Source organism: Trichoplusia ni, chromosome 7 (genome assembly GCF_003590095.1).
Source record: "Trichoplusia ni isolate ovarian cell line Hi5 chromosome 7, tn1, whole genome shotgun sequence".
NCBI lineage: Eukaryota > Metazoa > Arthropoda > Insecta > Lepidoptera > Noctuidae > Trichoplusia > Trichoplusia ni.
The window spans coordinates 10,314,353-10,342,248 of record NC_039484.1 but is presented as its reverse complement, the minus strand read 5'-3'; the positions used below and the strand labels follow the sequence as shown (position 1 = coordinate 10,342,248).

General features: G+C 34.8%; 2 protein-coding genes across 4 annotated transcripts in view; one reads left to right on the top strand and one right to left on the bottom strand.

The window, feature by feature from the left end:
- Positions 1 to 27,896, top strand: part of LOC113495630 — an 84,352-nt gene that overhangs the window by 29,304 nt on the left and 27,152 nt on the right. For all 3 annotated transcript variants that reach the window (XM_026874457.1, XM_026874456.1, XM_026874458.1), the window contains 2 exons: positions 24,007 to 24,122; positions 25,522 to 25,662. In XM_026874457.1, coding sequence (XP_026730258.1) covers positions 24,007 to 24,122; positions 25,522 to 25,662 — 257 coding nt within the window. The remainder of the gene's footprint in view (positions 1 to 24,006; positions 24,123 to 25,521; positions 25,663 to 27,896) is intronic.
- On the bottom strand, positions 17,205 to 19,317 carry LOC113495633 (putative serine protease K12H4.7). The gene has a single exon (XM_026874462.1). It carries the CDS (start codon positions 18,691 to 18,693, stop codon positions 17,338 to 17,340), a length of 1,356 nt encoding a protein of 451 aa, XP_026730263.1. The 5' UTR covers positions 18,694 to 19,317; the 3' UTR covers positions 17,205 to 17,337.

Here is a 27,896-nt window from a genome sequence, read left to right as displayed (position 1 = left end):
AAATAAGATTGAACTCCATTCATAAGTCGTTTTATCTATTGGCAGTTCAACACTTCTGCAACTGCGAAAAACTATCTACTACTTTCACAAATAATTTACAACTCAACAGAGCGAAAAAAAATAAATATTCAGTTTGGTCACCCCATAGAAACATCAACATTTAAGCAATTACAAAAACAAATTGCGTTCACTTATCAGATTCACCAACCGTGCTATTTTAATATCGTACTCTTGGGTACCAACATTCATTTTACTTGTTTTGCAAAACCCATTAGAAAGGTTGACAACCACTGCCTCAGACCGGTGGGTACTGGTTAAGAAACTCGCACGTTCCAGTTAATGTTTAGATACATTGATTTCTTGCGGGTTCCTATTTACAGTTGCCATAATTATGACTATATGGCAGACTGTCCTGGATGTCGGTATCTATAATGAGAAGGTCTATTTCCAGTGTGTGAAAATTGAATAATTATAATTATTATGTAGATTACTTCTAGTTTTGACAAGCTATTATCATATTTTTTGCTACTTTTCTATACTTATGTAAGTAGTGACTATCTAAAAATGTTTATTCTTGAGGTATATCCTGTTGAAACGTATCCTTTTCCAATAGCTGATAGCAAGCGCTCATTAAAAAGTTGGTACGTATTAATGATTCCTTACCTCATAACTTCAAAGTAAATACACTATCCATAGTACATAATCATCACGACATTTAACTCAACAAAACCAACAATTAGAACCTTTTTCTGATAAAAATCAAGATAATATTATAGGTATTATAGGAAGCTTGGTTTTTGTCCAACATTCTTACGACGCGGCGGCAAGCAGAACGACACGCGCCGCCGAGCGTGGCGTGGCGTAACGCGTGTGAAGTAATCACTGCATGCAAGCTTACACGGCTTCACAGACCGAGGGATACCAAATATGAGCACATGTGTGGAAGAAACAGAAAGCTTTTCATATACCTTTTTATGCTAATCCTCATGGACAGTGGACACCCAATTCGTCGGGGGAGGAAATGGGTAGTCTCAGACTCTTACTGACCAAACCTGAACCGCCGTGATACGTCATCCGCGTTTTTGTGTCGGTGTATGACAATGCGATGCAATCCTTCATACCAGTTTTTTCATATGCCTGCCCCTTTCGAGATGTGTCATTTCTACAATAATTGTTCACGACGATGGAAAACGTTGGTTTGGGGATGATATGTCAAAGTCATGTGGCAAAATGTCATCTGCATTTATTGAACAGTTTAGTATTCATTGTAGAAACTGACTTGGTGTAGGTATAGGGCTGAACTTATACGCTATCATTATGTGCCCTCTTCCTAATCCTCATCGACGTTCATAACTCATAATACAAGAAAACTGGATTTAAACGAGTCATTTTATTGAGTTCATTTTTAAAACCAGCTCCGAATTTAATACGAAGCACATTTGAATTTTTGGACGATGCGTCTTCAAATCACCCTTTATGAAGCCCCATCATTACAGAACGCAATAATCACCGAACTGTGAAGAAACTGGAATAGTAACGCAAACCATTATACTAAGACGTTCACCTGATTAGATTAGATTATAACATAATTAAATACTACCTGCTTATACAATGAACCTGATGGCTTTCGCTACATAATGGCTGAAGTAATAGCCATGGCGTAATGGGCGAACATCAAATAAACAAAAAAAAAACTTAAAAGTTCAATTTGGATGTACAAACTAAGCTTGAGTGTATTTATAGCAACGTATACGAAAATATTAAAGTTAAACTACTTTATCGGCGTTGGGAAAAAATATACCGTCACGCGTCACTTTTTTTTCATCTTACTAATCTAATAAAAAGTATGAATATGAGCAGAGCCTTGAGCGGGGTCGAGGCGCCATTTTTATTTTTATGAGATTTTCTTCTTTACAAGAACATGCAACAAATATACATGTATGTACAATGTAGTTTTCCGAAAGATATTGGAAATCAATGTGACCTGATTAGACTGTTAGTCAAATACTCAAAAGTGCATACCCTAGTATGTATGACGTAAAACCTCAATTGACACTACACACTTTTGGCAACAACAGACGCGGTGACAAAGCCATACATAAATACAGTAAAAACAAAGACTTGTAGCTGTACTAGTTTTGTCTCAAGTAACAATAGTTCTGATATGGTGCAACACCTATGTACCTTGAGATCCTACCATAACCTCTTACAGTAGGGCCAGTGTAGGTGTGGAAAAGGGACAGCGCGCTACACTGCGTAGAACGGCATCTCACTTCATTAACTGCAGTAGGATTTCTTTTAGAAGTCGTGGTAGGTCTCTTGTACTATATAAGTACATGTTATTGGGACACGCCAAAGGACATAACTCCCCACTTATCTTGACAAATGGGTACCAGTGTACCAGGCTTATTAGGTTACACTCAAAATACCTGTAAAATAGAAATTACTGATTAAGTACGAAACTGTAGTGGCCAACAAAATGTAGAGTGAAATTAGGTTAGCGAAATTGCACGTTGTTTGCTGATATTTTTCTTAAGCTTATTTTTTTTATTGCAGTCGTTAACACTAAAAATAATGTTTGTGTTTTTGAGCAGCATTTTGCATTTTGAAGCTTTTATGTCTGTTCGTTATATTTCACTTTTTTATGAATCAAAAGTGAAAATACAATTTGGGGAAAGAATGTAAAAAACATGCAAAGGCCTCTTTACTTCGATGTTAATATGTATGCAGCGTGTTTTATCAATATAATTCCGAAATCAGATCCCAAAAATTACGACCATCTAATAAAGAGACACTAGAGTGATAAGTGTTGTTACAAATAACTTATTCTAGCCTTTCAATCTCTCAAACCTTTTAACATAATCCTAAGGAAATATGTACTTGCCCAGAACTTTATACCATTGCCACACTATCATATTGTTTCCAAACTGGCCCACTTCGCACCCAAAGGTTCCGATCATATCTTACCTGTGTTCATCCTCACCATGGAGGATCGTATCTAAGCCTATGTAATTAGTGATGAATGATTAATGGCTTTTCTACCTGGCCATTAAAAAACGGTTGCTTTACGTTTAGAATATGTTTTCAAACGTTTAGTATAGTTATGGTCGGATATTAGTTGGGAGGTGGTACATTCTTTTCCTGATTACTTAAATGAATACTGAATAAATTGATCGCTATTACTTATTTTTCATGCCTATGTGATAAATTTTGTGGTGAAATCCCCATGTCTGTGAAAAGTTCCTAAATTATCACATTTTGATTGAATATACTTTCACTGCGGTATCTCATTAAAAAAAAACGCACAATAGACAAAACGTTTTTCACTCTTCGTTTTCCTTCATTTTGAAAAGCATCTTATAACTACCATTTTTATAACCATATAGGTAGTTATAAGAAAGTAGTATAACCATGTTCCCACTACCCATATAATAATTAACAGCAGGGCAGTACATAACTGATCATTTCCTATAGTACAGCATATAGCACGGCAGGTTCATCAGCCGTGGTTTTTTCCCCTGGCGTCTTGAAGCATGTCCGGCGGCAGACCATAGCACATTAGTTGGGGCAGCCACCTGTGACCCCCGGTACCGCACCACTGTATGTAGACTTATGGAAGTTTAGAATAGAAGAAATATAATCTTTGACATAATCATTTGCGTTTATGAAGCAGAATAATAAGATATAATATTTTTTACAAGAGGAACATACAACCGCATCAAATAAAAAAAGTCTGAGCCAAAATTGGGGAAATTTTTATGGGACCAAATTACAGCTGTTTCAAGTTAAATCAATAAATCAGTTCATCCAGTCCGAAGTTCAAAGACAATATATAGTAAATTAAATTAAATACTTGTGTATTATACAGTATTTAAATATTTTAATGATACTACATAACGGAACTTACTATAATATTAAAAGTGTTGTCATTTACAGTTTAAGTGTGATTTTAGAACATTATCTTAAAGAGCTAAGTAAAATGTTCGAATACATTTAATATTAACCATCTTATCTGTATTGGATGCATGAGCTTCAGATAACGGAGCCGACGACATTTTAAAAGACATTTGAGACTAATCATGTGCGGTTTAATGCTATTGGTTAAGGAAACTAACTGTATACTTTTAACCAAACACAGTATTTAATTATTATCGCTCTAGTATAAATAACCCAAAACTGTAATTATTAGAATCTGTTAATAAGATAAATTACTTCTTTCTAAGTCACAAAACTATATAAACTTTAAAACTATTTCAAGATCACTCAATTTCATTTTTACTTTACCGCTAAACATTCGTATGTTCATCATATCCAAGTTTCCGTCTTCACCATTAATGAGTTATTTAAGTATAAATATAACTAATTAGTGTCAGATACAGTACAGGATATTTCTAAACTTCTTAAACTGGTTTCATGGCCCACTTTCCATACATTTTCCATCCATATGAGATGATTTCCTCAAGTCATACCCGTCTATGACATAACTGCTATTAAGATGAGCCGACATTAAAATTGCAAGCTCATTCACCTTTCTAATAACTAATTATTCAATGGAACTTGTTACATTATCGTAAAGGAAATACATTTTGGACTAAAAAATTTGGAATAAAACCTCTTCCGTTCTAAACTTGATTAAAAACTCATTGCTCAGTGCGTAGGCTTATTTTAGAGAAAGTGTATTTTATTTTTGAAAATATATTTTCTTTAACGGTATTTTTAGTTATTACAGAAAAATCACTTTTCTTCAACAATGGATGTAATAAATCTAGTACTGATCTATTTTTGGATGTATATACACCGTGATTTTTTAGTCGTCTTACAAAAGCAGCCCAGTTCATGTATCCAATGACTAGAACACGTTCATGATAAAAAAATAGGTATTTATGAGATTTGAAAAAAAATCAAATGCAATTTTTATTCAATATTATGATGCAATTCGTAGCTTTTTAGAAACACAGCTCTGTTGCGAGCGCGGTAAGAGCCTTGTAACAATGGTGAGGGGCGGGGGCGGCGGCAATTTTATCATTTTTAAGAGTATATTTCAGATTTCTCGTACTTATTATCTTAGTTGATGATAAAAAAAAAATCGCGCCTAGGGGTATTTTACGTCGGATACATGAACTGGGCTGCTTTTGTAAGACGACTAAAAAATCACCGTGTATAAAACCAATTAACACAAGAACCGCGAAAACCTTTAAGTAAAACGCTTTATATTGCCATTACTTAACGTCGCCGTAAAATTTATAACCACGCCTACATAATTACCTAAACTGGGACAGAATAGTGCGAAATATCCACTTTACACCATGAAGATCAATTAGCAAGGAGATTAAATATTTCCTCGAAGGAGGTCGGGTCTGTATTTTCTTAAGTCTACGTCACTTGAGGCTACGAAAGCGAATCTCGATCCCTCAATGTACGTAGCGTGCGGCGTTCAGTGTATTTTGTGCGCCCGCGCAATTGTGTGCTCTACTGTATCCGAGAAATACAAATATTCCGACAAGTATTTGTATGTGAGTGATTCTGTGATGTGAAGTGAGACCAAGTTTTTTAGTTTTGGAATACGTTGTTTCAAATTAATTCAGTGTTTTTTTTGTTTAATTGGCTATCGTGAAAATTATTTAAGTTTTTTCCGGATATTAATCAATAATTTTTTCACTTACAATTTTAATTATTTACAATCAATATTAAAATATATACATGTCAAAAATAAATTTGATAAAAATACGCCACCATTTTTAAATATTTTTATCGTATTCCAATTATGAATTAAAAAGTTCGAATAAGTTCTTATTTTAAAAAGACAATAAAAAGGCACTTGACAATATTCATTCAGCCTAAATAAAAACTTATTTTAAATAATTTTATTTAATAAAATGGTGTATATTTGCATTCAGAAGCATTAAGTTCGCACAGAGGTATTGTTGATACCGTTCGCGCCGTTTCTTATTCAGTAGAACAAACATTGCGTTTTGTTTAGTCAAAGCGTTGCGATACGTCTTGCGGAGGCTTCCAATTCTCATGAATATATTAACAAACGTGTGAAATATATGCGTCACTTTATTTATTATTGTTGAACTAACAAAATAGATTTATTACGCCGAATTTATTAAGCAAAGATTTGCTAATCATGGGACCTTAGCCTACCTAGATAAAATCGAGACTACTCTTCTATAGAGATTTTTAAAATTATATGCCGTGCGGATAGTCAAATATTTTTAGTAAAATTACACTATTAGTTTTCGTATAAGTAGACACTGCGATCAGGTACTTCCATTGACAGTATGTGTACGAAATGAATAATTAATATTGAAAGTGTGTGAAATGGGCCACACTGTGGGAGCGATAAACCTCCGATATTTGTGAACGGAACAAAATTGAAGGGTACTTAATACCTACTGATAAATTTGATAAAATAGGCGACCTCAATCATCATCAGATATATCTAATATGTTTTATTTGAATTGTGATTATCCTAATAATAAATTCCATTGGCAATAAATTAGGTATATTTTTAAATTTCAAATAAAATGCAAATGTATTCAAAATCAATAAAATGTATTATTCAAAAGATTAATACTATTTGGAACCTTGAATTGCTAGACCGCATGCTCATTGGAGCGGCTTATTTTTTATACTTTGTTTCCGATCGATCTAAAACCACAATAGACAAATTACATCTATTGATATTCGCTACTTCTTCAGCCATGCCACTTATTTAGTGTAAAGTCATTTATTTTTATTAGGCTATACTTCAACGCATTCGTTTAAATGTTCCTTAATTAGAAATGATTTTTTATCACACTGTGTTATTCATATTTTTTTAATTACTTCGTTTTAATTTTCTGTCGATAAGTATAATATTTTCTGCCTAACTTTTTTTCACAAGCTATTAATAGGGCCATCAATAGAGCAATCTATAAAAATAGTAAACTTACAATTATTTATAATTGAAATTATACTTTAATATGTCAAACAACCTTACGTCAATAAAAAACAGTATAGGTTGCTATTTTTCTTTCTAATTAACCTAATAAAAAGTTTGACAGCATTTGATTGATTCTGCCGACCTATAGCAGCCTAAATCGAACTAAACCTAATTGCAGTTACCTAAAGCAGTAACATCCGCAAAATGAAGAATGCAAAAATATTGACCTTACTTAACTCAAGACGTTTTCCCTTGATTGTCAAATATCTTGTAAAACCATTCAACACCTCACCATGCCAATGGCCAAACAATAGTTAGAACAGAGAAGGGAACTACAGTCGGTTGACCGGTAACAATAGATCAGTTACGAAAGTTAATTACTTACTACAATCTTCTGTCTAGTACCGTACTGATTAAGTGGCGTGAAGATATACTCAAGTAGAATAGGAAGTGAGAGAAAATGAGGATGACGAGAATAGAATGGATAGGAAAGAAATGGATACACCTAATGTCAGAGTGCTTCTTACATAAAAGTTACTATTTATTATTGCGACTTAGTATTTCGTCTTGTCTTCTGCAAACGAAACCAAAAGGAATACTTTTTATAATAACTATCGTGAGACTGATTCATTCACCCCCGATAAATACGCGTGAGTAAACCGTTACATCATTTAATAACAAAATGAATACATCTATAACTAAGAATTACCAACTTTTACAAGCCTATTTAAAACTACATCCCTTTCTTTAAAATTAATAACTATCTTTGGATAGTCTTAAAACAAAGCGGTTTGGAAAACCCTCCACGTACCGTAGGTGTCAAATCTAACTTGCAAATTAAGTGAATCATAGTAGATAGCTCAAGTTACCAGATTACAATACGGAGTTTAAATGCAAACTAGCTTCAATTAATAATATAAACGATTACACTTAAGACTGGTTCAGACAACAGCTTCAATTTACAGTCGATCAAATTTAACTGTAGCATTACGGTAAACTTTTATCTTTAAGTGAACGTAAAATAATAATATTATTATTAAAAGTATAAATTATTGGGTTTTCATATTTTTTTTACAGTAGGAGTCTTTTTAAACTTCACTATACAGCAAAGAATCTTACACATGCAAGCCTATTGTTCTACCAAAATTGTGTTGTGTTCGATAAAAATGTTATAGTTCTTAGCATTTTTAAATAATCTTATTTCTAGTCTTTTAAAAAGCCTTCAACAATATAGACTGGCCAGAAAATTAGTCAGTGTCTAAGTAAAAGGTAGAGGCTATTGTATTTGAATACAATTAAATCTAAAGTCGAAAGTCGAAAACCAAAGTGTAAATAATCCAATTTTATTCTACTTAGTCACTTAGCTTTACTTGTCTTTAAAGGCAGACCCTTTTAATCCAACATGTCTCATTCAGACTACCTACGGATATGAATGTCCTGCGACCAATCTTAGCTACGAATCGGGACATCCGTAGATAAGTTAGGGCTACGGAACCGTATAAGTGGATCCGGATTCCATACAACCATCATAGAAGGGCCTACCTGTGGGTGTTTGCAATGATGCAGTTGCAAGTGCTGCTAGGAATTCCAATTCCATTTTAATTTATGGAGTATCAAACTTTGCATGTATGCCTGACTGTTTTTGGGTACATTTAACGACGTAAGAAGATAGAATTTTGAAGTGTGAGCAAGACATCCCTAAGAGGTATTGTGCTCCGTCTGACTTCCACAATGACAACAGTCTTTTAATAAAAAGAGTTTGTGTTCACCTTAAAAAGAATAATGCTTGTAAAATCCAGACTGAACATTCAAAACTTAGCGCCATATTCATAAAACTTGGTATTATGATAACTCAAAATCATTTGCATCGACAACAAGTCATAAAATCAAAATTATTCGCACAAAAAATTCCAACAGTATAACATCACAAGTCACAATATGCAAACATGTTGTTAAAACTCCAAGTTCACCTTAAATAAAAACTGTCGAGAAAGCTGATGTAAGTTCCAAGTGACTCATAAAAGCGCATAAAATTGTGAAAACCATGCCTTTTAGAGAATGCTGTATTCGTTATAGCAATGATGTGAATCATACACGCCCAATATCATATAACTTTACGTAAAGCTTTTTGTTATTATATCAAGGGAGATAATTGGGGCTGATGTTAACCGGGTCAGCAGCATTGCCCGAATATGTTACCTCGACTTCGGCACATAAAAAAATGGTGACGAGATGAGAAGTGGTTAAAACTAAAACAGCAAATTTTTGTGACAATCCTCAAATTGGTGCTTACGTGCTTAGCCAAATTTTGAATTACGACTTGTTTAAACATTACCCTAACAACATTCTGCTTTAATTATAATTATTTTACCTAAAAGGTTGTCTTCCAATTACATAACCCATTTCTGACTTTGGTATCGTGTGGGAGTTACACAAACCCACCTCTGCCTACCCTTTCAAGAAACATAATCGTAATCATGCGCCTGCTTTCCGTTTGATTCCGTTTTGGAAATATTGACATTTCTTGCCTGAACTAAAACGGCAGCTCCACTGTCATTTGAAAATATTTATTACCCTGAAGCGATTTGGTTCTGTTTTCCTTTTAGATTTATTGGTAATCAATTTTCCTTTCTGAAAATCTATAAAAGTACCTACCTAATAGTCTTTTGGGAGTTTTTGACACACGTGAAATAAGATTTTTGGAAAATATTCTTAAAGTCATTAGCAAGATCTCCAATTAAACTCTAACAAGTCAACAATTAAAAATACATTTAGAGATACATTACATACCACTTACATCTCCAAAACAAACAGATGACTATAAAAAACAACAACCTATTATTACATTCAAACGTTTCGATTAACAAGGTAGTAACGAATTATTTATATCCATTGTTATACAAAACACAAAGAAACATGGATCCGTTCCGATTTAAGAAACCGATCTCGCTATAGATAAGGCAGGGAATGGGCTGTAGATGTTGCACTAGATAAGGAAAGGTGGTAAATCCTTCATGGTCTCCATTGTTACAAAGTTCAAAGCTACGTAGTTGATAGAACGTTTGCATGTTGACACTGTATGCTAATGAAATATGCCTTTTGAAATATTGAGACACGTTGAAGGACATTTGCATATGACTTTGCACCTTGTCAGGTTTAAATGAAAGGCAACAAGTGCGCATGTGGCAGATTTTATTTATGAGATAGCTGGAGATGTGTCGTTAAACGACAAATCAAATGGTGCTTAGAACTTGTTTGTTTAAGCAAATTCGAGATTAAGGGAATTCCAAATACATGCATCCATAGAACCAAGCATGACTTAATTGTATATAGACAATTATGGTAATTAAGGCTACTGTGTACTGAAAAGACAGGAATCTCACATACAACCATGAAGTTAACACATTTTTTCCCGAAATCATAAAACAGATAGAACAATACGTACATAAGGCAACACTCCACACATGGGAAGTATTGTGGCTTATTTCCCATCAGTAAATATAACAAAAGGTTATGAAACGCAAAAGTATGCCAGGCATTGTGCATGCAAACGCATTTGGCGAACCAGAACCTACGCAAGACAATATCTGAAAATTTATTTTGCTGTCTTGTCGTAAATAAAATTAGGTTCAGCCATTTTAGTAGAAGTCAGCGCTGCTCAAACTGGTATTGAGGACTTATAAAATACTTGTAACAGTCAGATGTGAAATCTGACTGTTACCATTCAGACTCAATTCAGACAGAACTTACATAAAGGGGGATTCAAGTCATGCCATCGATATTAAAGAAGTTAATTTTAAGAATGACGATATTTCGTATAGATACGACAACATCTAGATTCTTTTTACAATTAAGTAATCTAGAAATGCACCAAACAAATGACAATTAACCTCCTTAAAATGCAAGTGTGCTAAAACCCACCAGTACTCATTTTAAATAATTGTGTTTAAATCATGCATTCTAACCAAGCATTTTAAACATGTTTAATTCTTAACAAACAAAAGCTTAGTCAAAAGTTTGAGAGCGACTATACCTACTTCCAAAGATCGTGTATTGTTTATCGTCGATATGGAGCTTACCTTAGTTCCTAGATTGTATTTTATAACCGTATCATATATCGAAGCTGACATCCGATATTCTGTTTCATTGCCTTTGTTATTCCCGAGTTAATATCCATTTTAAATGGAGTTTTTAAAATCGGATCAAATAAAGCTTTTAGCACTCGTTTCATTTAAAAAAATCGGTCAAGCGTAGTTAAGACACTAATTTTGTTTTTAATTTAGCTGACGTGTATTATTTTGCGAGGCGATTTATTGCTGATTGATACTGATACAGTAAAACGAATTGGAAGACTCCACGAGACTCGGTAATTTTACTAACTTTTACTTAGCTCGACTTAACACCAATCGAAATCATAACTTAAACAAAATGTGTAAATTACCTATAAAAACTCAAGCAATCACCATTAAGTGTACAATGTAATGGCAAGCAGAATTGTAAAGAAAGTGAAACGCGGCAAAAAAGATTCCAATTCAAAAGAACATATTCCAACCATTGTGGTCACTCCGCCAGATAATCGAGACATGAAAGTCAAAGCCAAGATATCAGATAACGCTAAAGATAATGTTAGAGAAACCGCTGAAGCCTCGACCTCGCAAGTAATGACCAACAAAATGGCTGAATTCAACGTCAATCAACTGATAGCCGAGCTGTCTGAGAACTCGAAAGCGTCGAGAACTGAGATTGAAACGATACAGAGGAGACTGCTCCAGCAGGCGAACGAAATATTGAAAGTAAACGCTTTTGCTAATCCAACCAACATAGACAGCTCGCAAAAGTACACAAACAAACCCGTTTATGGCAGAATACCGATCGTGATACCGAGAAATCCCAACACAGTAGTAAACGGTGTAGCTAATCAACTTGATCCGAAGGAATCGCGAAACAGCGCGGGCGTGGCGAGCGAGAATGAGCGCAGAAGCGATGCATTGGGAGCGCAGCTTGTTCCGGAGAGACTACGAGAAATTCCGGGGGACAGTGGCGGTGTAGTGATGAATAATGAACAGGGGAATATGCAAAGGGTCGCTATGATGGCGGCGGAGGCGGGAAGGAGCGCTTTTTTCTACGAAACGGGTTCTGTAGCCGCCCGCCTGCCCCGCTTGGCCGCCAGTGCGCGCGCGCCTCTGACAGGTGAATGTCTTGTTCATACATTTCGTATTAAATATTAGAGTAAAAGCTTCTTCTTTATGTCCAAAGTTGTTTTATACGTGAGCCTTTGTTGTTGTATCTTGAGAGATTTGTATTTGTGTTATCGTGTGAATGGTACGCGGTGAATTCAATGCCGTTGACTTGAAGTATTGTGTGTAACCGTTATATTTCATCAAGTGGTTCATTGTGCACTTCGGACGGCGCGGTATGTGTCCTTGCTTTATACAGTAGATTTACACGTATGTCAACTACAGTGGCGGTTAACGTCTGTAAAATATAGCATAACTAGAAAATGCCTAAAGACCAAAAATCTACAATTTTCCTTAATTTTGTAAACCTATAATTTATTTTTTATCGTTGTGGTTAATGTATCTTAAAAGCTTTCCAAGTAAGAGAATGAGCCAGCCATAAAAGGTTTGAGTTAGAAAAGCCATGCGCATGGAGTGTAGAACAGGTTAGATTCTATTTAAAGTTTTATATCCTGTTGCGATAAGTATCATTTCTATTTTACCACTTAGATTATTTAAGTTAATGACTACGAAGAATCCCAAATAAAATAAACATACTTCTGAGAAACCAAGTCTATAAATATTGTTAGCAACCAATTTGTTATGCTTTAGCTTATGTAATTTGGTCCTGTTGTTTATTTCACTCACACATAACTTAATCAAAACTTTCCTGTGACCTGCGATCACAAATACGAGAACCTCTACTTTCATTTTAAGAAACCATTAATATAAACCAACATGTTGAACACAAAGTAATATTAACGAGAATCCACTTATTTCTATTACTTAATCATCCGACTGTCATAGTTTATTGATGTGACGTCAAGCCCGTTATGTTAATTCTAAAGTTTTGTGATGAAGCCATAAAGCTTATATTTATTATCTTACTCTATTAAGAAAAAGATCGCTTCGATATCCGTTTACTTGGTGAACAACTTACTTATTTCACACTCTTTGAATTGCTGTGCTACTTCCTGCTCTTTTGTTTCAGTCTCGTCTTTCATCTCCATCTGTGTATATCCAAAATTTACCTCTATACTATTCAAATCACAGAAGCTTTCTCCAACTTTACCACCTACTAAATTATCAGTAGCATCACTACTAAATGTACATTCGTTTCATGACATCATTGTCTAGTAATAACATTTTTTTACAAATAAATAGATACTTTTAGTAACGTGGTATAAATCGGCGGTTTTCACTTATGATTCTACTCACGTTCAGTACTTACCCATGCGAAGGCATCTAGTTACAGTCGCAAGGTCCAACAGACGTACCTCTCTTAACATAAATCTAGGCAATTTAATTGGTACGTTAAAACTTGCTTGACGCAAAAAATATATGTGGATCAGGTACCTTAGATGTATTACTTAAGGACCAAACTATCTGTACCAGAAACCACGATAATATCTACACAGATCTAAGTAAAAATTATTAAACTTGTTACCAATACTAGGTTCCTATCAGTTTTAAGGAATTTTGGGCCAAGTTGACTTTATCACTTAGATATAGGTACTATAAAATATAGTAAATGTTTATAAGGTTGTATATAAAAACATCAGCATAGAATATGACGTTGTGTAATTCAATTAGATAACTTATATCAACTGATTCTCCACAACACTGCCAATCGGGTCACCACAATTACCAGTCTCTACTTAACCCACGTTAAAATTACAAGCGTGAAGATATTTCTATAGTTAACGTCATCCGAAGTTCGTTAAGCGAAACGGCACGCAAGTGAAGTCACGGGAAATGACCATTATATGAACGTAACATTATGATCTTTACGAACATCTCGTAGTGAGATGGAATCTTACTCAATACTTTTAAACGGATAGCTGAGTGGTTATAGGTCACCATACAAATCCCACCGTACGAAGCGCGTCGCGAATTTGATCCCCACGTAGGATAAAAAACATTGTCCTGTTTGTTTCGCCTGAGCACCTGGACAACATGACTGGCTTTCAGACTTTATAGATTCTGACGACCCTTAACGAAGGTCAAAGATGTGTAAATAATAGCCGGATCCCACTTGTTACGACATAGATCAACCTTCCCTGAACTGACCGTATCAAGGGTGGCTTCACCTGTAATCGACCAACTTGGGCCATTGTGCATACTTTAGCCAAAAGTTTTCCTTTGCTCGCTTCTGCTTATCTTCAAAAAATACACTAAAAAGGTCAATCTCTTAGCCACTTGAAAAAAGAAAAAAAATGTATCTTTCAAACTCTAAAATTGAAAGTATGTCATCATATCCTCAATTAACACTATAATCTGCAATATTCCATCTGTAACATAATTACAGGCGTTCGATTCAATCTGTTAGACAAAGTAAAAACAGGATTTTAAAACTTTACTACATTTTATCTCATGAGGATTTCCTTAGGCTAATGAATGGTTATAAGGAAACCAAACCTTCGATGAATTTTATAGTAATGCATAATTTTCGAAAATATTTGCAGAGTATCGTCAGCAAGGCAGGTTGCTATGTCAAAAAATAATTACCACTTCCTAAAAACGGTTAATACGGATGGCGTAAAAATTCTGATAATAGTTGTAGTTGGTGAATCGAACAATTGACCTTAGATGGTTTTCGTTTCCCAACACCTCAAAATGCACCTATCTCCGCCTCTTTTTTGGTATCTGCAGCATCATGAAACTACGTGTAATACCTATTCACCTGTTCGTTAAACTATAATACCTACTTGTGAGAGGGAGCTGTGAGGCATTATCATATTAAATCCACTATTATCCACTGACCGGAACTTTTACATCATAAATAGAACCGATTTAAATAAAAAACTTGTTATTTTGAACCAGTTAGCAAATCTTAGATCATTTTGAATTACATAATTTTGAATTTTAAGCTTGGATATTAGTTTCGTTATTAAGTGGGTAATATGAATAATTACAAATTTATATTCGAGATAATTATGAATACTACCTACTTTTGAGATACCTCGTGCTCTGTATAGTTAGTGTGGCGTGAAAATAAATAAAAGAAGATTGAGACTTCAGAATAAGCGCATTTTGTAGAATTACTTCTCTGAGCGAATTGCTCAAATGTTTAGATATGTAGATATGTCTCAGACAAGTATTGTTTAAGTACGTATGTGCGACGATGCTCAAAATGCTTCTCTATATGTAGATGAAGAATCGAAGACTCTCTTCCGTAAAAAAGTCAGAATTAACTCTCCATTAGGCCAACCGTTCAAGATTAATATCAGATGAGTAAAATTGTAAAGCCAGCTCATTTTTAGGGAATATTTTTTTTAAGAAAGACGAAAGGATGCTTGGAATTTAACCAGGGTTTTTCAAGACAAGTTATGTATGGTGAGAAACAAAAACCGTTGTCATACCTACTCATGGGACATTTATAGGCCGGTTATACATTTTTTTAACAAAAACTTTTGAAGACATTTCTATAGCTGAACTCGTAGCAGACGAAAAAGATTATTACTATTTAGTAAGGTAACATTGTATAACTAGATTTCTAAACGAAATGGTTCCCAAGTAATTATTTCTAGCTATGTCTGGGCAGGCTCGAGTAGCAACCCCGTACGATCTCGGCGACCGGTCTTACTACAACATTCTATGGCGGTTAACCCCATTACTCCGTATTACAGACAGGATGTCACTTAACACATATTACTTCGAACTGCTGATGATGTTAACCGTCACAATTAAAATAGCAAGAAAATTATGATTCAGAGATTATTTTTGCAAAAGGTAATTTTGCGAATACTCAGTTTGAATAAAAGTAGTAAAGTGAAAACTGGACTACAAAAAATCATCATTTCAACTGTCCCACTATCACGGCTCACGCATTTCATATTTTTGAAAGAAAAACGAGCTCTATTCCTTAGTAACAGAATTCCGTTTTCCCTATTTAGGGAAACCCTAAAAAATAACCAAGGCATAAACCTCCCAATATCAATGTATCCATGTAATGTTATGTAATGTGTCTTGTTATAGCCTTTAGCCATCGTTTCCTGAAGCGTCCACTTCCAATATTTTTACAACCACCACAAGAGTCACAACTCAACTTAGGTCGAGTACCGGTCGATTCATAAATATTAGAAATGTCGAATACATTAGTAATCAAAAACTGGCCAGGAAGCCAGACTTTATAATTTATGTGTCTAAGCTTTTATTATCTGCGGAGGCTTGTCATTAGCGATATGATTACTGTATATTGTTAACTATTTATTGTATTAGTCTGTAAGCCTTCCAAAAACTAAATAAATAAATAAATAAAAATAGCTCTAAGCGCCAACACTAATTCAAATGATATATCAGCTCGTTACAAGCTTTCGAGGCAAAACTAGATTATTTATTGTTCTACTTTGTTTAGACTGACTAATGTCTACCATTTATACGTAGCTTTTATACTGCCGATGGTTTTTTTTTTCTCTCTTCGTGTGGTTGATTTTCAGCCTAGCGTTAGTTTAAATCGTCGTTAGTCGTGGTTGGTAATTGACCCTTATGAAAAAGGCGTGTTCTTAAAAATAGTTACAAAAGTAAAAACCTGTCAGCTATGAACCAAGGTTGCCACGAGTCAATGATTTGGCCAGCGGTGGCAGTAGCCAAACAATGAATCCGATATCTAACGCATGACAGACCACCAGACAATGAAACTTGTCTTCAAAATTTTTAATTAAACTACAGTTAAGGTTATCGAAAGCATTTTAGAGATTCAATTTTGTTTTTATTTCAAAATCAATGGTCTTATTTACTCGCTTTTACAATGTTATTCTAAAGGAGAAAAATCGACAAAAAAGTCCATGATCTTTGCAAGAAATCATATTTTTAGAAATATTTTTTTACAAAATTGGCAACACTGATGTAAGCTACCGTAACTTTGGATTACATACTGTAAAATAAAGCGATTCTATTTAAAATGATTGAAAACAACAAATTCTAACGTCATTTATCAAAACTTATGTCGTTAATACCTGTACAATACTATACAAATAACGTTTTCGGCCGGAACAAAAGAAAAGCAAGATGAATACATAATTAAATAGAGCTAAAGATAATAGTTATAACGTTATCGTCTTTAAGCTTGATCCATTAAGAGCAAAGGAAGTTTAGAAACAATTTATCGAAAACGATTAATTCGAAAAACATGATTCAATTACACAACAAAAAAATAGTAATTTAGTAGATATTTTATGAAAGTGAGGAAACCTACACCTTCGCTCCTATCCATTGTTTCAAATAATTCACTATTCTTTGTTTTGCTTCTTTTACATTTTCCTTATCTTTTTCTGGCGGACAGCAAGGCTGTACCAAATCACGAGAGTGCATCCCGCCCGATATGAGAATAGCCGGGGCTGTAGGTGATAGATCGTGAAGTACTCCGAGCTGGTACCACGGGTCCAAGTCGCCATTAACAAACACTGTATTTTCTACGTTTGGTGTCAAACCTCCAAACATTTTGTTAGTATTCAGTATTCCTTGATCTATTCGCTGCTCGTCAAATTTGTCTCCAAACACAGCTTTACATGCTTTCAAATAAAATTCTAGAGGAAGAGTATTATTTCCAAACATTTGATTTCTTGAGGTTGTTGTTCTGAAAAACCCAAATTCCGTACACATTTGGTAAAGCCACAGCCACGAGTCGGTTTGGTGTAGGTCTCGTAAAACTCTTTTATAATCAGGTTCAAAACATATTGTATCATTTTTCGTACCGAGTGGTAAAGGCGAGGTTAATATTGGATTTTGGCATAATGCTTTTATTCTTTCATAGCTAGACATATTTATTTCAAATATATATCTTTCAGTTAACCTCCAAAATAGTATTTGCTGATTCACAAGAACGGTCATATCTGTTTGAGGACAAATATTGAACTTCTTCTTAACTGCTGCAATTCCTTCAGAAGTTTGTAATGATTCTTGAACAAATTTGAAAAAAGCGCTTATTTGATCAACACAATCTTGAGAAACGTACGTCTTGACTATTTTCGTAATGACTTCGAAGTGCTCGGAAAAATCTTTTTTAGCCAGCAATGGAGCACTGCTGGCGTACGCTGCGTCAACTAAGTCTGGATACAGCAGCTTCATCCAAACTGCTAACGTAGCGCCGTAGGTACTGCCGTACACTATTACTTTAGAGTTCTTAAATTTATCGGATGCTTTGATTATTTTCAAAGCTTGTGCCATGTCTGCTAAAACTTGTTTAGAAGTCAGATATTTAAGGTCGTCAACAGTTGGATTTTGAAACGGTTTGCTGCTTCCGTAATACCTTTGCTCAAGGGAGAAATACGCTGGATGTATTTCTTGGAGTATTCCTGACACCTTAGACGGAGCATGGACGTGAGGCACGTCATACCCGGGTGCCAGATGCAAAACAACAGGACCACCCGGTTTAAATGATGCCAAATCTTTGTCATATGACATGTTGAAAGTACGATGATCACTATCATTGAAATGGTCTAATTTCACCTCGAATTTAAACGCGTCCGGGAAAGTTCCATAGTTAATTGAACTCAGGCCTTGCATAAAGCCTTGCATAGAAAATAGAATCAACACTTGTAGAAACATAGTTCCTGTGTTATATGATGTTAGTTTTTAACTGACAGCTTGCAGTTTATATCTACTTATATATGAATGCATAATTTTACACGTAACGCTAACAGGCGATAATTGTCACATTTTTGTGATTATTAGACATTCTAAGCATGAATACTTTAGCTAAATATACACGCGATAATCCCTGTGTCGTGGGGTGGTCATTAACTTTTAAATCTTAGAACACATGTATTGTATGCCCTATGCGGGGATCAAACTGGCATACCACTGCTGCACCGTGGTCATTTGCCTAAATGTACTACTTGAATATCCATGTTGTCTTTTTGAAAGAGTTGTTTTGTACTACCGATCTATTTAATACAGAAAGCAGAGGAAAATATACATGTATAAATTATACAAGCATCATAATTTTTGTTCATCATAATATTATTTAGTTGCGTGAGTTGTATATTACTATGTCAGAGTGGTTCAATGAAACATCCTCTTTAGTAAATATACTAATTTCACGTAAAATTTAAGAAACATTAAATGTTGTTAGTTTTTAAGCATTATATGTTGAGCTCCCCTGTCCGTGTTATCAGTATAATACATACCATACATAACACAAATAAATGTAATATTTTCTGACACGGGTTTGATGTAAAAATAACTTTAAGTTTAGCAAAAAAATCTAATTATTTGGAATCTTATTGTTTATCAGCCGATCTCCCGGCATGTATTACTTTTCTATTTAAATTCTTTAACAAATAAATTATCACTTGCGTAGATGTCCCACGAAGGTTTAGGCATTGATTTGATTTCAAAATATTATTCATTCAATAGGTACAGCGTAAATAATTTATAAATTAAAACTAGAGTTTCAAAACCTGGTTGCAAATTATCAAAAAAACGTTGATCTGCAAACCGGTACGACAATAACTTAATGATGAAACGAGACAGATGTGTAATAATAACGAAAAGTCAAGTTTAAAGTTGATTGCACCTGCAGCGGACCCTCGACAAACAAAATTATACCTTAACAATCCGTCTTTAATGTCTAATTTACCTCGAGACGCTGAATATTAAATACTCCGTTAAATCTATGATCGTGAGATGGATTTTTAAAACAAACTTAGCTGTATCTTACGCGCTCATGTAATGTTATTCTGAGAAAAGAGGTGAGGCAAAAAAGAGGTTTCTGAGATCTTATCTGTTCTAAGTATTAATCGTTCTATAAATAGATGATGGTAAAAAAGTGGACCTGAGAAAACCTCATTAAGCAATAGTTTTAACAACGTACGGATGTATTCAAGATTAATACTGAGTGAAACTGAACTCGATGACATAATAAAGGTCTCGGGTCGAGTCTGGATGAGGCTAGCACAGAACCGTAGAAATTGGCACGAGAAAGAGGATAAAGGCTGTGGATGATGATGATGATGAAACTGAACTGTCGGAAGAAATGTTGTTAGTATGAGTTAGTTGCTGGGTCAGTCAAAATGTTGTTCTGGAATATGTCCGATAAAGTACATATTTTGTTTTACTTAAAGCTTGCAACACTCATGACAGGAATATTTATGAAACCCTCCGCAAAAAAAAAATCTTTTACCAAAACTCGACGTCTCTTCTTTTATCCAATACGAACGATGTCCGGCAGCAGATCTGTTGTAAAACGCCAAATTCGGTCGCAAATGCTACATAAGAAATCTCTCTTCACTTTATAGTCTTCTCATATTTATGGCACATAGCATGTGAGTGTTTTCGCCGGGAAAAACTAACGCCATCATGTTTTTACTGTCTTCGGAAACTTCGAACGCAGATTACTTTTACCATTGTGTTCAAATTTATATCACGTCTTACACAACTCTCTTTTTATATGTATTACCTAATACCTTCCGTTCCTGATCTCATAGAAATAATAATGAGCGTGTAGATTAACTAGATTGTTGAATTTATTAAGCAGTCATTTTAAAAGATGTTTCATAATACAGAGAAATTATGTTATCTGATTGATTTATTGGTTTACATAATTTTTGGTTGCGATCATGCACTTTGAGTTATTTTTTTATTTCCTGTTTTTTTTTCAAGTCTGTTTTCTATGACAATTCTATTTTGGACGACAAAATACTTAAACATACACATTTTTGTCACTGCATTATTTAAACGTTAACAAAGAAACTGTAAAACAAAACCACCAACTACTCCAAAAAAATGGGCTCAGAAGAGAGAAAACAAAAGCATAAAAAAAACACTAATCAACATTTTTTAACATACGTTCGTTTCCATCAATTCGGTACTTAAATCACAATGATCGAAGTACAAACGGTACCGTTGCGACCGGTTCTCAGCTGTAGCCGAAACATCGGTCGTTGGCACGTCCGACATGTTTTTGTACGTCTCATCTTAATTTAATGACTGTCGCAAAAAATACTGGAGCATCAAATATCGCGGCACCGGGGCATCGCTCATTTGTGAATCGAAGTGACGGTTACCGTAATCAAGAATGTACGCGGATGCGTGAAGTTTTTATGCTTACGAGAAGGGGTTGCCTGATGAGCTCCGGTAGAAAGAGGTCGTTTATTTCAAGAGTTCCGTTATCGGTTTTAAAAATGGTTTTCGGACTTTGTATCTCCTACAAATACTAAGGATTAGTGGGGTTCCAAGAGCATTTAAATGCAACGAGAGAGTGAAATTTTTAGTGCTTTTAACAAAACTGAAATTGTGCCATGTTGATAAATAACATTTCAAGTTTATTTGCGACGAAGATACAGTTAAGATTTATTATTTCTATCGCTGCATTTCATACCGCAACAAAAATAAATTAATATCAATTTCATTGTGGTAACTAGTGCTTGATACTAAATTGGTGGAACAAGTAGCTAGGTTAACGAAAACCACAATAATGGATGTATGTACTTATGATGCTTTTTTATTTTTTATTTGCCTTAATTAATAGACTGCGTAACAAAACCGTTATAAAACATATATTTTTGAATTCTAAAATCTGTCAAGTACTTTAAAATTTTATAAACTTTTATAAACAGTGCACGTAAATAGAGACTCAGAATAAGCATTCGCGGATCACACAAATGTTTGTCCAATGCAGGGAATGAACCCGCGACAGGACTCTACCACTCGGCTACGAGTGCAGCGGATTCACTTGATTCATTAAAGTAACTCTAAAACATTAAAAAAGTCTGGAATTTAAATTCACTGGAATATCTTATCTTATCGCCATAATTTAAAAATAACAGTTAACATATAATCCAGTAATCTATTAAGATGCTTACGTTTAATACGGGGCCATAGCTTACAGCTCCCACTCCTATAGAGCCCGCACTCAATAGACTTGTGGTCGGCCTTCGATCTCGTCCACCACAAACCACAAGCCATTATCTTTGCTGGGAAAGCACTTAAAAGTCATCATTGACATCCTGTACGTGAATATGTGGTCTAATGGCTTTAGTTTTTTGAGTCTCCAAAGAATTTCTATCTACTTAGTCTATTTTGAACCAGAGTCAGTGCTACGAGCTTTTAAGCTGTGTGAGAGAAAGAGATGGCACAATATACTGTGTAATGGTGTCTCGCTCTACGCCAAGGCAATTCTCCTGCTTGTTTGTCTTTTTTCCCATGCTGTTATATATTTTCATGAATTTTAAATAGACTATGCTCGAATTATATTTGAGGTCCTAGAAATAGTTTACATTCTTTGTTTTCTTTTGTTGCATTCATATTCCTTCGAGTTCTAATATGAAACACTCAATGCTTCGTTAAGTTATGGACTAATTCAGTTACCAAAATAATGGCAACCAATAGACTCATAATTATCACTTAATAGGTAGGACGATAATTATGTGGGCATTGTGCGAACACTAATTGATGCACTTAAATTGTGCTGTCGGCGCATACAATATGTATTGTATAGGAAGGTGATTAGCACTAAGCCAAGCTGTTGTATGAGTTATGAAGTCAAGATTGCACCCTTTTCAAATTAAGAATTCTGATCGAGTTTATGAACAATTGCAGTGTCTTTTTCATAATGTTTGCGGTAAGTAGTTAGTAGAAAGTAAAAAAAGACTTGTCGACAGTCACAAAAAAAAAACGTAAAATACAACGTACTTAAGATCCAAATCAGTATAAACAAATTTACTTTCAAGTTTTTTAACTATCACAGCAGCTATTAAACCACTTTCGACGATAAAAAATGAAATGTTTGAAAGCTTTACCACTTGCAATATTATATCGATAAAAAGATCTTTATGAGATACCAACAGCCGTCGAAAACTTTAAGCAATTAAATTAAAATAAAACTATTGATTTCGACAAATCGATTAAACAGTTATTCGATAAATTTCTTGTTTATGACATTGTGTCTGATATAACGGCTGGGAACACGCCGACTGGGAAGAAATTTGCCGACAGACCTTATGAAAAAAAAAATCGATAATACCACTTCCAGTATTCCGAAATAACCAATCAGGTTTATTGAAATAAGTCTGAGCTGCAAATCAATTATACAACTTCATGTTCTTCAGAACAGACTTAAAGAGGAATTTATTTATTGTTCCTCCCTCGCCACTTGGACCGCGATGCATGAGAACCGCATATAAATAAAACGATGCTAATACTGTCATCACAATGAATTAACTTAATGAGCGCAATCTCGCAATTTTTACGGTTTCCTTTGCAGATGCACTCAAGCGTTCACAATAGCTGTGTTTTCACATTATTATCACATCATTCGTCTCCATCTACAGAATTATTTATTATGGTGACATTTGTACTCTTTATTAACTTGGATTCTTGTCTGCTTGATTAATGTGAGACTGATAAACTTGAATCGAGCTTAAGAATGATGTGATTAATGCAGTTTCATTTGGTAATTTTCATCTTCATTATAGCAAGAATGCCTTGTATGCTTCTACGCTTGTATGATAATGATACTGTCACCTAATTTATCGAAACTTCTAAGGATTATTCGTCTTATAACCATATACAAGAAATTGTTTTTTTTTTAACTTTAATAGCAAGTTGCATTAATGAATTTTAGTACCTTTAATTATCCAACTTACTACAATTTGGATTGAGCATCTATAATCCACATTCCGGATGCATACCACTGTACGGATGGAAGAAGCAATAGACCGGATAGAGAGGAGAATTCAAAGGGAGGCCTTCATTCAAACACATTTTCCTTTTGACAAATTCTTCTTATTTCGGTAAGCTTGCAGCAATTTCTTCAGACCACAGAACAAGTAAAACAAGCAATAACGAGTAGGATTCGGTGCCCAAAAGCTCCCGTAATACTTTTTAGATGTTTTTACTATTTTTCTCTGTTATTCTCAGGCACGGTTGAAGGTGGTCCGCCGTACAGGATGCCGCCGGCGCCCGAGGCGGCGCTGCCTGGCGCGCCCGCGCCTTCCCTCCCCGCGGCACTGCATACACACTCCAACAAGTTCCCTGTAAGTACCTCCATTGTCAGTTATGTTCAATACATAGGTCTCGAAAATGTATACTAGCTCTATTATGTCTCAGAATTTCAAGTCAGATAGTTTGTTGGTTCCCAATGTACAAGGCAATTTCTCCAACCATAACTCTTTCCGTCCCTCGTCTCATTTTGCACGAAAACTCTTTCTATATTTTTTTTAGTCACTGTCATGACAAACACACTGTAGTTAGGGTTAATTTACTTTTCAAACCTCTTCTATTTAATAGGTATCTTTTGTATCAATGTTGGATATTTCATCATGTACGGCAACTATCCATCTATGTTATTTTCGCTGTACCTTTATAATAATCGTTGTGCCTTTTTTGCTCCTATGAATGCAGGTCATTACGGCCTATTAAAATGCTTGTGCACCAAACAAAAATAAGAGTACCGAACGAGGTATCCATCAGAAACCATTTCACTCAATCATTTGCAAGAACAACCGGTTGCTTAGCAACGAATGCAAACGATTTATCCTTGTCCGTCCACGTCACTGCTGTCACAAGCCAGTTCGCCAGTTAAGTGGCTCGACTGACTAACTGGCTCGGGTTACTGACATGCAAGTTATGTGTTGTATATTTAGATCACTCCTGTTCACGATAAATTGTTTATCGTAATTACTAGAATTGTTCTTAGATTAGTTTTTACAAAGAACTTTGTCTCTGTCAAAATTACTTGAATTGGTAGGGTTTTCTTTCTCCAGATAAGAACCATCTCCAGATACTTTGCCTCGAAAAGTACAATCGCATTGTTTCCAATAATAACTGATCAAGTATACAACGTTTTGTGTAGGTACACCATCCAATAAATTCTCTCCATTTGCATGCAATACAAATCACAATACACAAATCGCTATAGATATCCGCGATTTCTCCTATACTCGTGAATCCGTAGTTTTTAGTTCGGAGTCTGAGTGAAAGTGTTCATTGTTACGTCTCTCATCTGGAGACGAGACGTGTGTGATGTGATCAATTTGTGGACTCCGATCAGATTTTATGTCAGTTTTGGACCTCAGTGGTTGTGTATTAAATGTGGGATCTATTGTTATTTTGGTTAGTGTCTTGTTACCGTCTGTTGTTTCCTGTACTAGTGATCACACGGCAGTATTGATGACTTTGATAAGGGATTTGGTTTCACTTCCTTTGTTATTACTGTGATTTCTTTTATAGTGTAGTTGTCCAAACATATTGTTTTATCAAGCTTTCGAAATAGGCTTTGATTCGGATTTTGGACCAGTTTTATTTAGTGCTTCTCATTTTTTTTTAAAGTTGAAACAAATTTAATTGGAATCTTGCAGGGTGTGTCTCAAACATTCCCTCTTCAATCTTAACCTCAAAAGCATTATCCACTTAGAGATACCATCTTCTCCACAGATAGAACGCGAGGTGATCCTATCTTCTGGCGACAAGAACTCGAAGGTGCCTATTCTCCAAGAGGCCAGGAAGAGAGGCAGGCTTGGTGCCGTCGCTCCGGATACGCCGCCCAAAGCGCTCTCAGCTTGGACCCACGCCGAGGTAGGTGGAAATTGTTATTATATAAATATAGGTATAAACTTTACATGGTTATAATAATATAAACTGAAGGATGTACTTATTTTACAGTGTTCTTTCTTTTGAATTTACATATATATGCAAAATACTTTTAGTTGTGACCATTTAGACCTCACTGTCATCCATCCATTTAAGTTAAATTCAAATAGATAGAAATACTGTTGTTTTGAGGGCACCGATGTCCGCATAGCTTTCAAAGCTTTCTGATCCACAATAGTGATTTTGATGTTATCAATAATCGCAAACTTCTACAGCATTAAGTAGAAAGATATCAATTTTCTTGTGTTCCAATGGCCCTGTTATTTTGATCCACTTTCCTATTCTATAGGTATTAGTGTTTGATCACAGACAGCGTTCAAATAGTCTGGAGTTTATAGATCTAAACGGCCTTTCGATAATGGCACATCATTTGTGTTCTAGGGTTGGTAAAATGTATTGTTATTATAAGGAAAAATAAAAACAAATTAGGTATTTATAATTCGATTTTAATACATTTTAGATGAGTCATTGACGTAATGTAATAAATGAGAAAATCTAAAGCTATGTAGATATTTACTTAATAATTACAAAAAAAAAGCATTACAAAAATAAATTGTATTATTTTAAATAATAAAAAACTGCATATTCGATATAATAAATTAACAAAACGTACTTGTTGTACGTTTTATTTGCCATTTGTAAAGTGTTGTATGTAATTGTAATTTTCAGACAAATACATACACAGATAACACATTTAAAAGTTTCATACAAATATTCGCCACCCCTAAGAACTATTACAGTCCACTATCATAAATGGCAGTCTACGGCACAGTCTGTAAGCACCGTCCATCTAACGGGCTATCGATAAATTGCACCTCACTAGCCTAATAATAGATTCGAACTGTACTTTATTAATCAGGGGTCTATCACCACATCTTAAAGCAAGACTGTACCACTTGTGGAAGCGAGAGAGACCGCTCTACAGGGCGTAGGGTTCTCTCACTTGCACAGCTGATAATAGGCCCCCTGTATGCCAAAGTAGACAAGACGGTTATTTACGACATCGTCGTTGCCGATGAGAGGTAAAGACTGGTGTTTATGATTTCTTATTGTTATGGGAAATCGATGAAAACGATCGAAGGGAAAGATAAATATTAGTGGTATAAGTGACTTTAACATCATGAATATAGCTATCAAACTTTTACAATAGCTTGTAACACTTCTCTATTACAATTTCCCTCTAGGGCTAAAGGCTTTTTGCATAGTCGTTAATAAGTGAAGATAGAGCTAATCCGATAAATCCCAATTACCGATCTTTAAGCATACATAAATAATTTTTGGTACTGTAGTTACCATAACAGTCTAGACTGCTTTACCATACAGTTACAATGATTGATGATCCTCATGAAGAATTCCATCGTAATCTTTTCACTTGCAACTATCCCAACGGGAACCATGTCCTATTAATCATTCAAAATATAAATTCCTGTTGCTAACTTGTTATAACTACGAGCCATGAATCAATTTCTATGAAACATTTCAGCTTTAAAGTAACATTTTCAAAGCGGTTTTACACCGACATTAGTCAACATTATATTAATACAAAACGTAAGTTGTTATGAAGAAGGCCCATTCTGTACGGTCCTTTAGTACATTGCGCCTAGATGCCTCATCATTTTGCTACCAGCTATCAATGTGAGGGAAATTATATTTGCGAGCTAGAAAATATTTACGTCATAGCATTGAACATGACCTTACGTTATTCTACGTTATTACATTTTACGTATCTAGGCTAAAGTAATAAATATGAGGTTTTTTTTTATATAAATGCACTCTAACTCAATTCTATGCACAACCATCACACAACGCCATCTAGTCTCGTACTAAGCAAAACTTGTGTTCATTGTCAGTAGTCCACAACTGAAACATACTTATATATTGCTAATTACATATATATGTTATAGATAAATCACATCCAGACACAAAACAAATAATCGTGCTCATCATAGAAACCTTTGTTTTGGGTGGAAATCAACCTCCGGTATAACAGTCAGGGTTTTATTAGTATAAAGTAAACCTTCTGGTTTTCTTTATAGACCCCGTCAAAAGAAACCATTAAACCTATGAATATAAAGAAGCTGCCTCTTCCTGTTAGCTAACGAGCGTGAAGACTCGCCAGGCATAAAGATAGGGTTCCTTGCCCCTTCATACCTATGCTA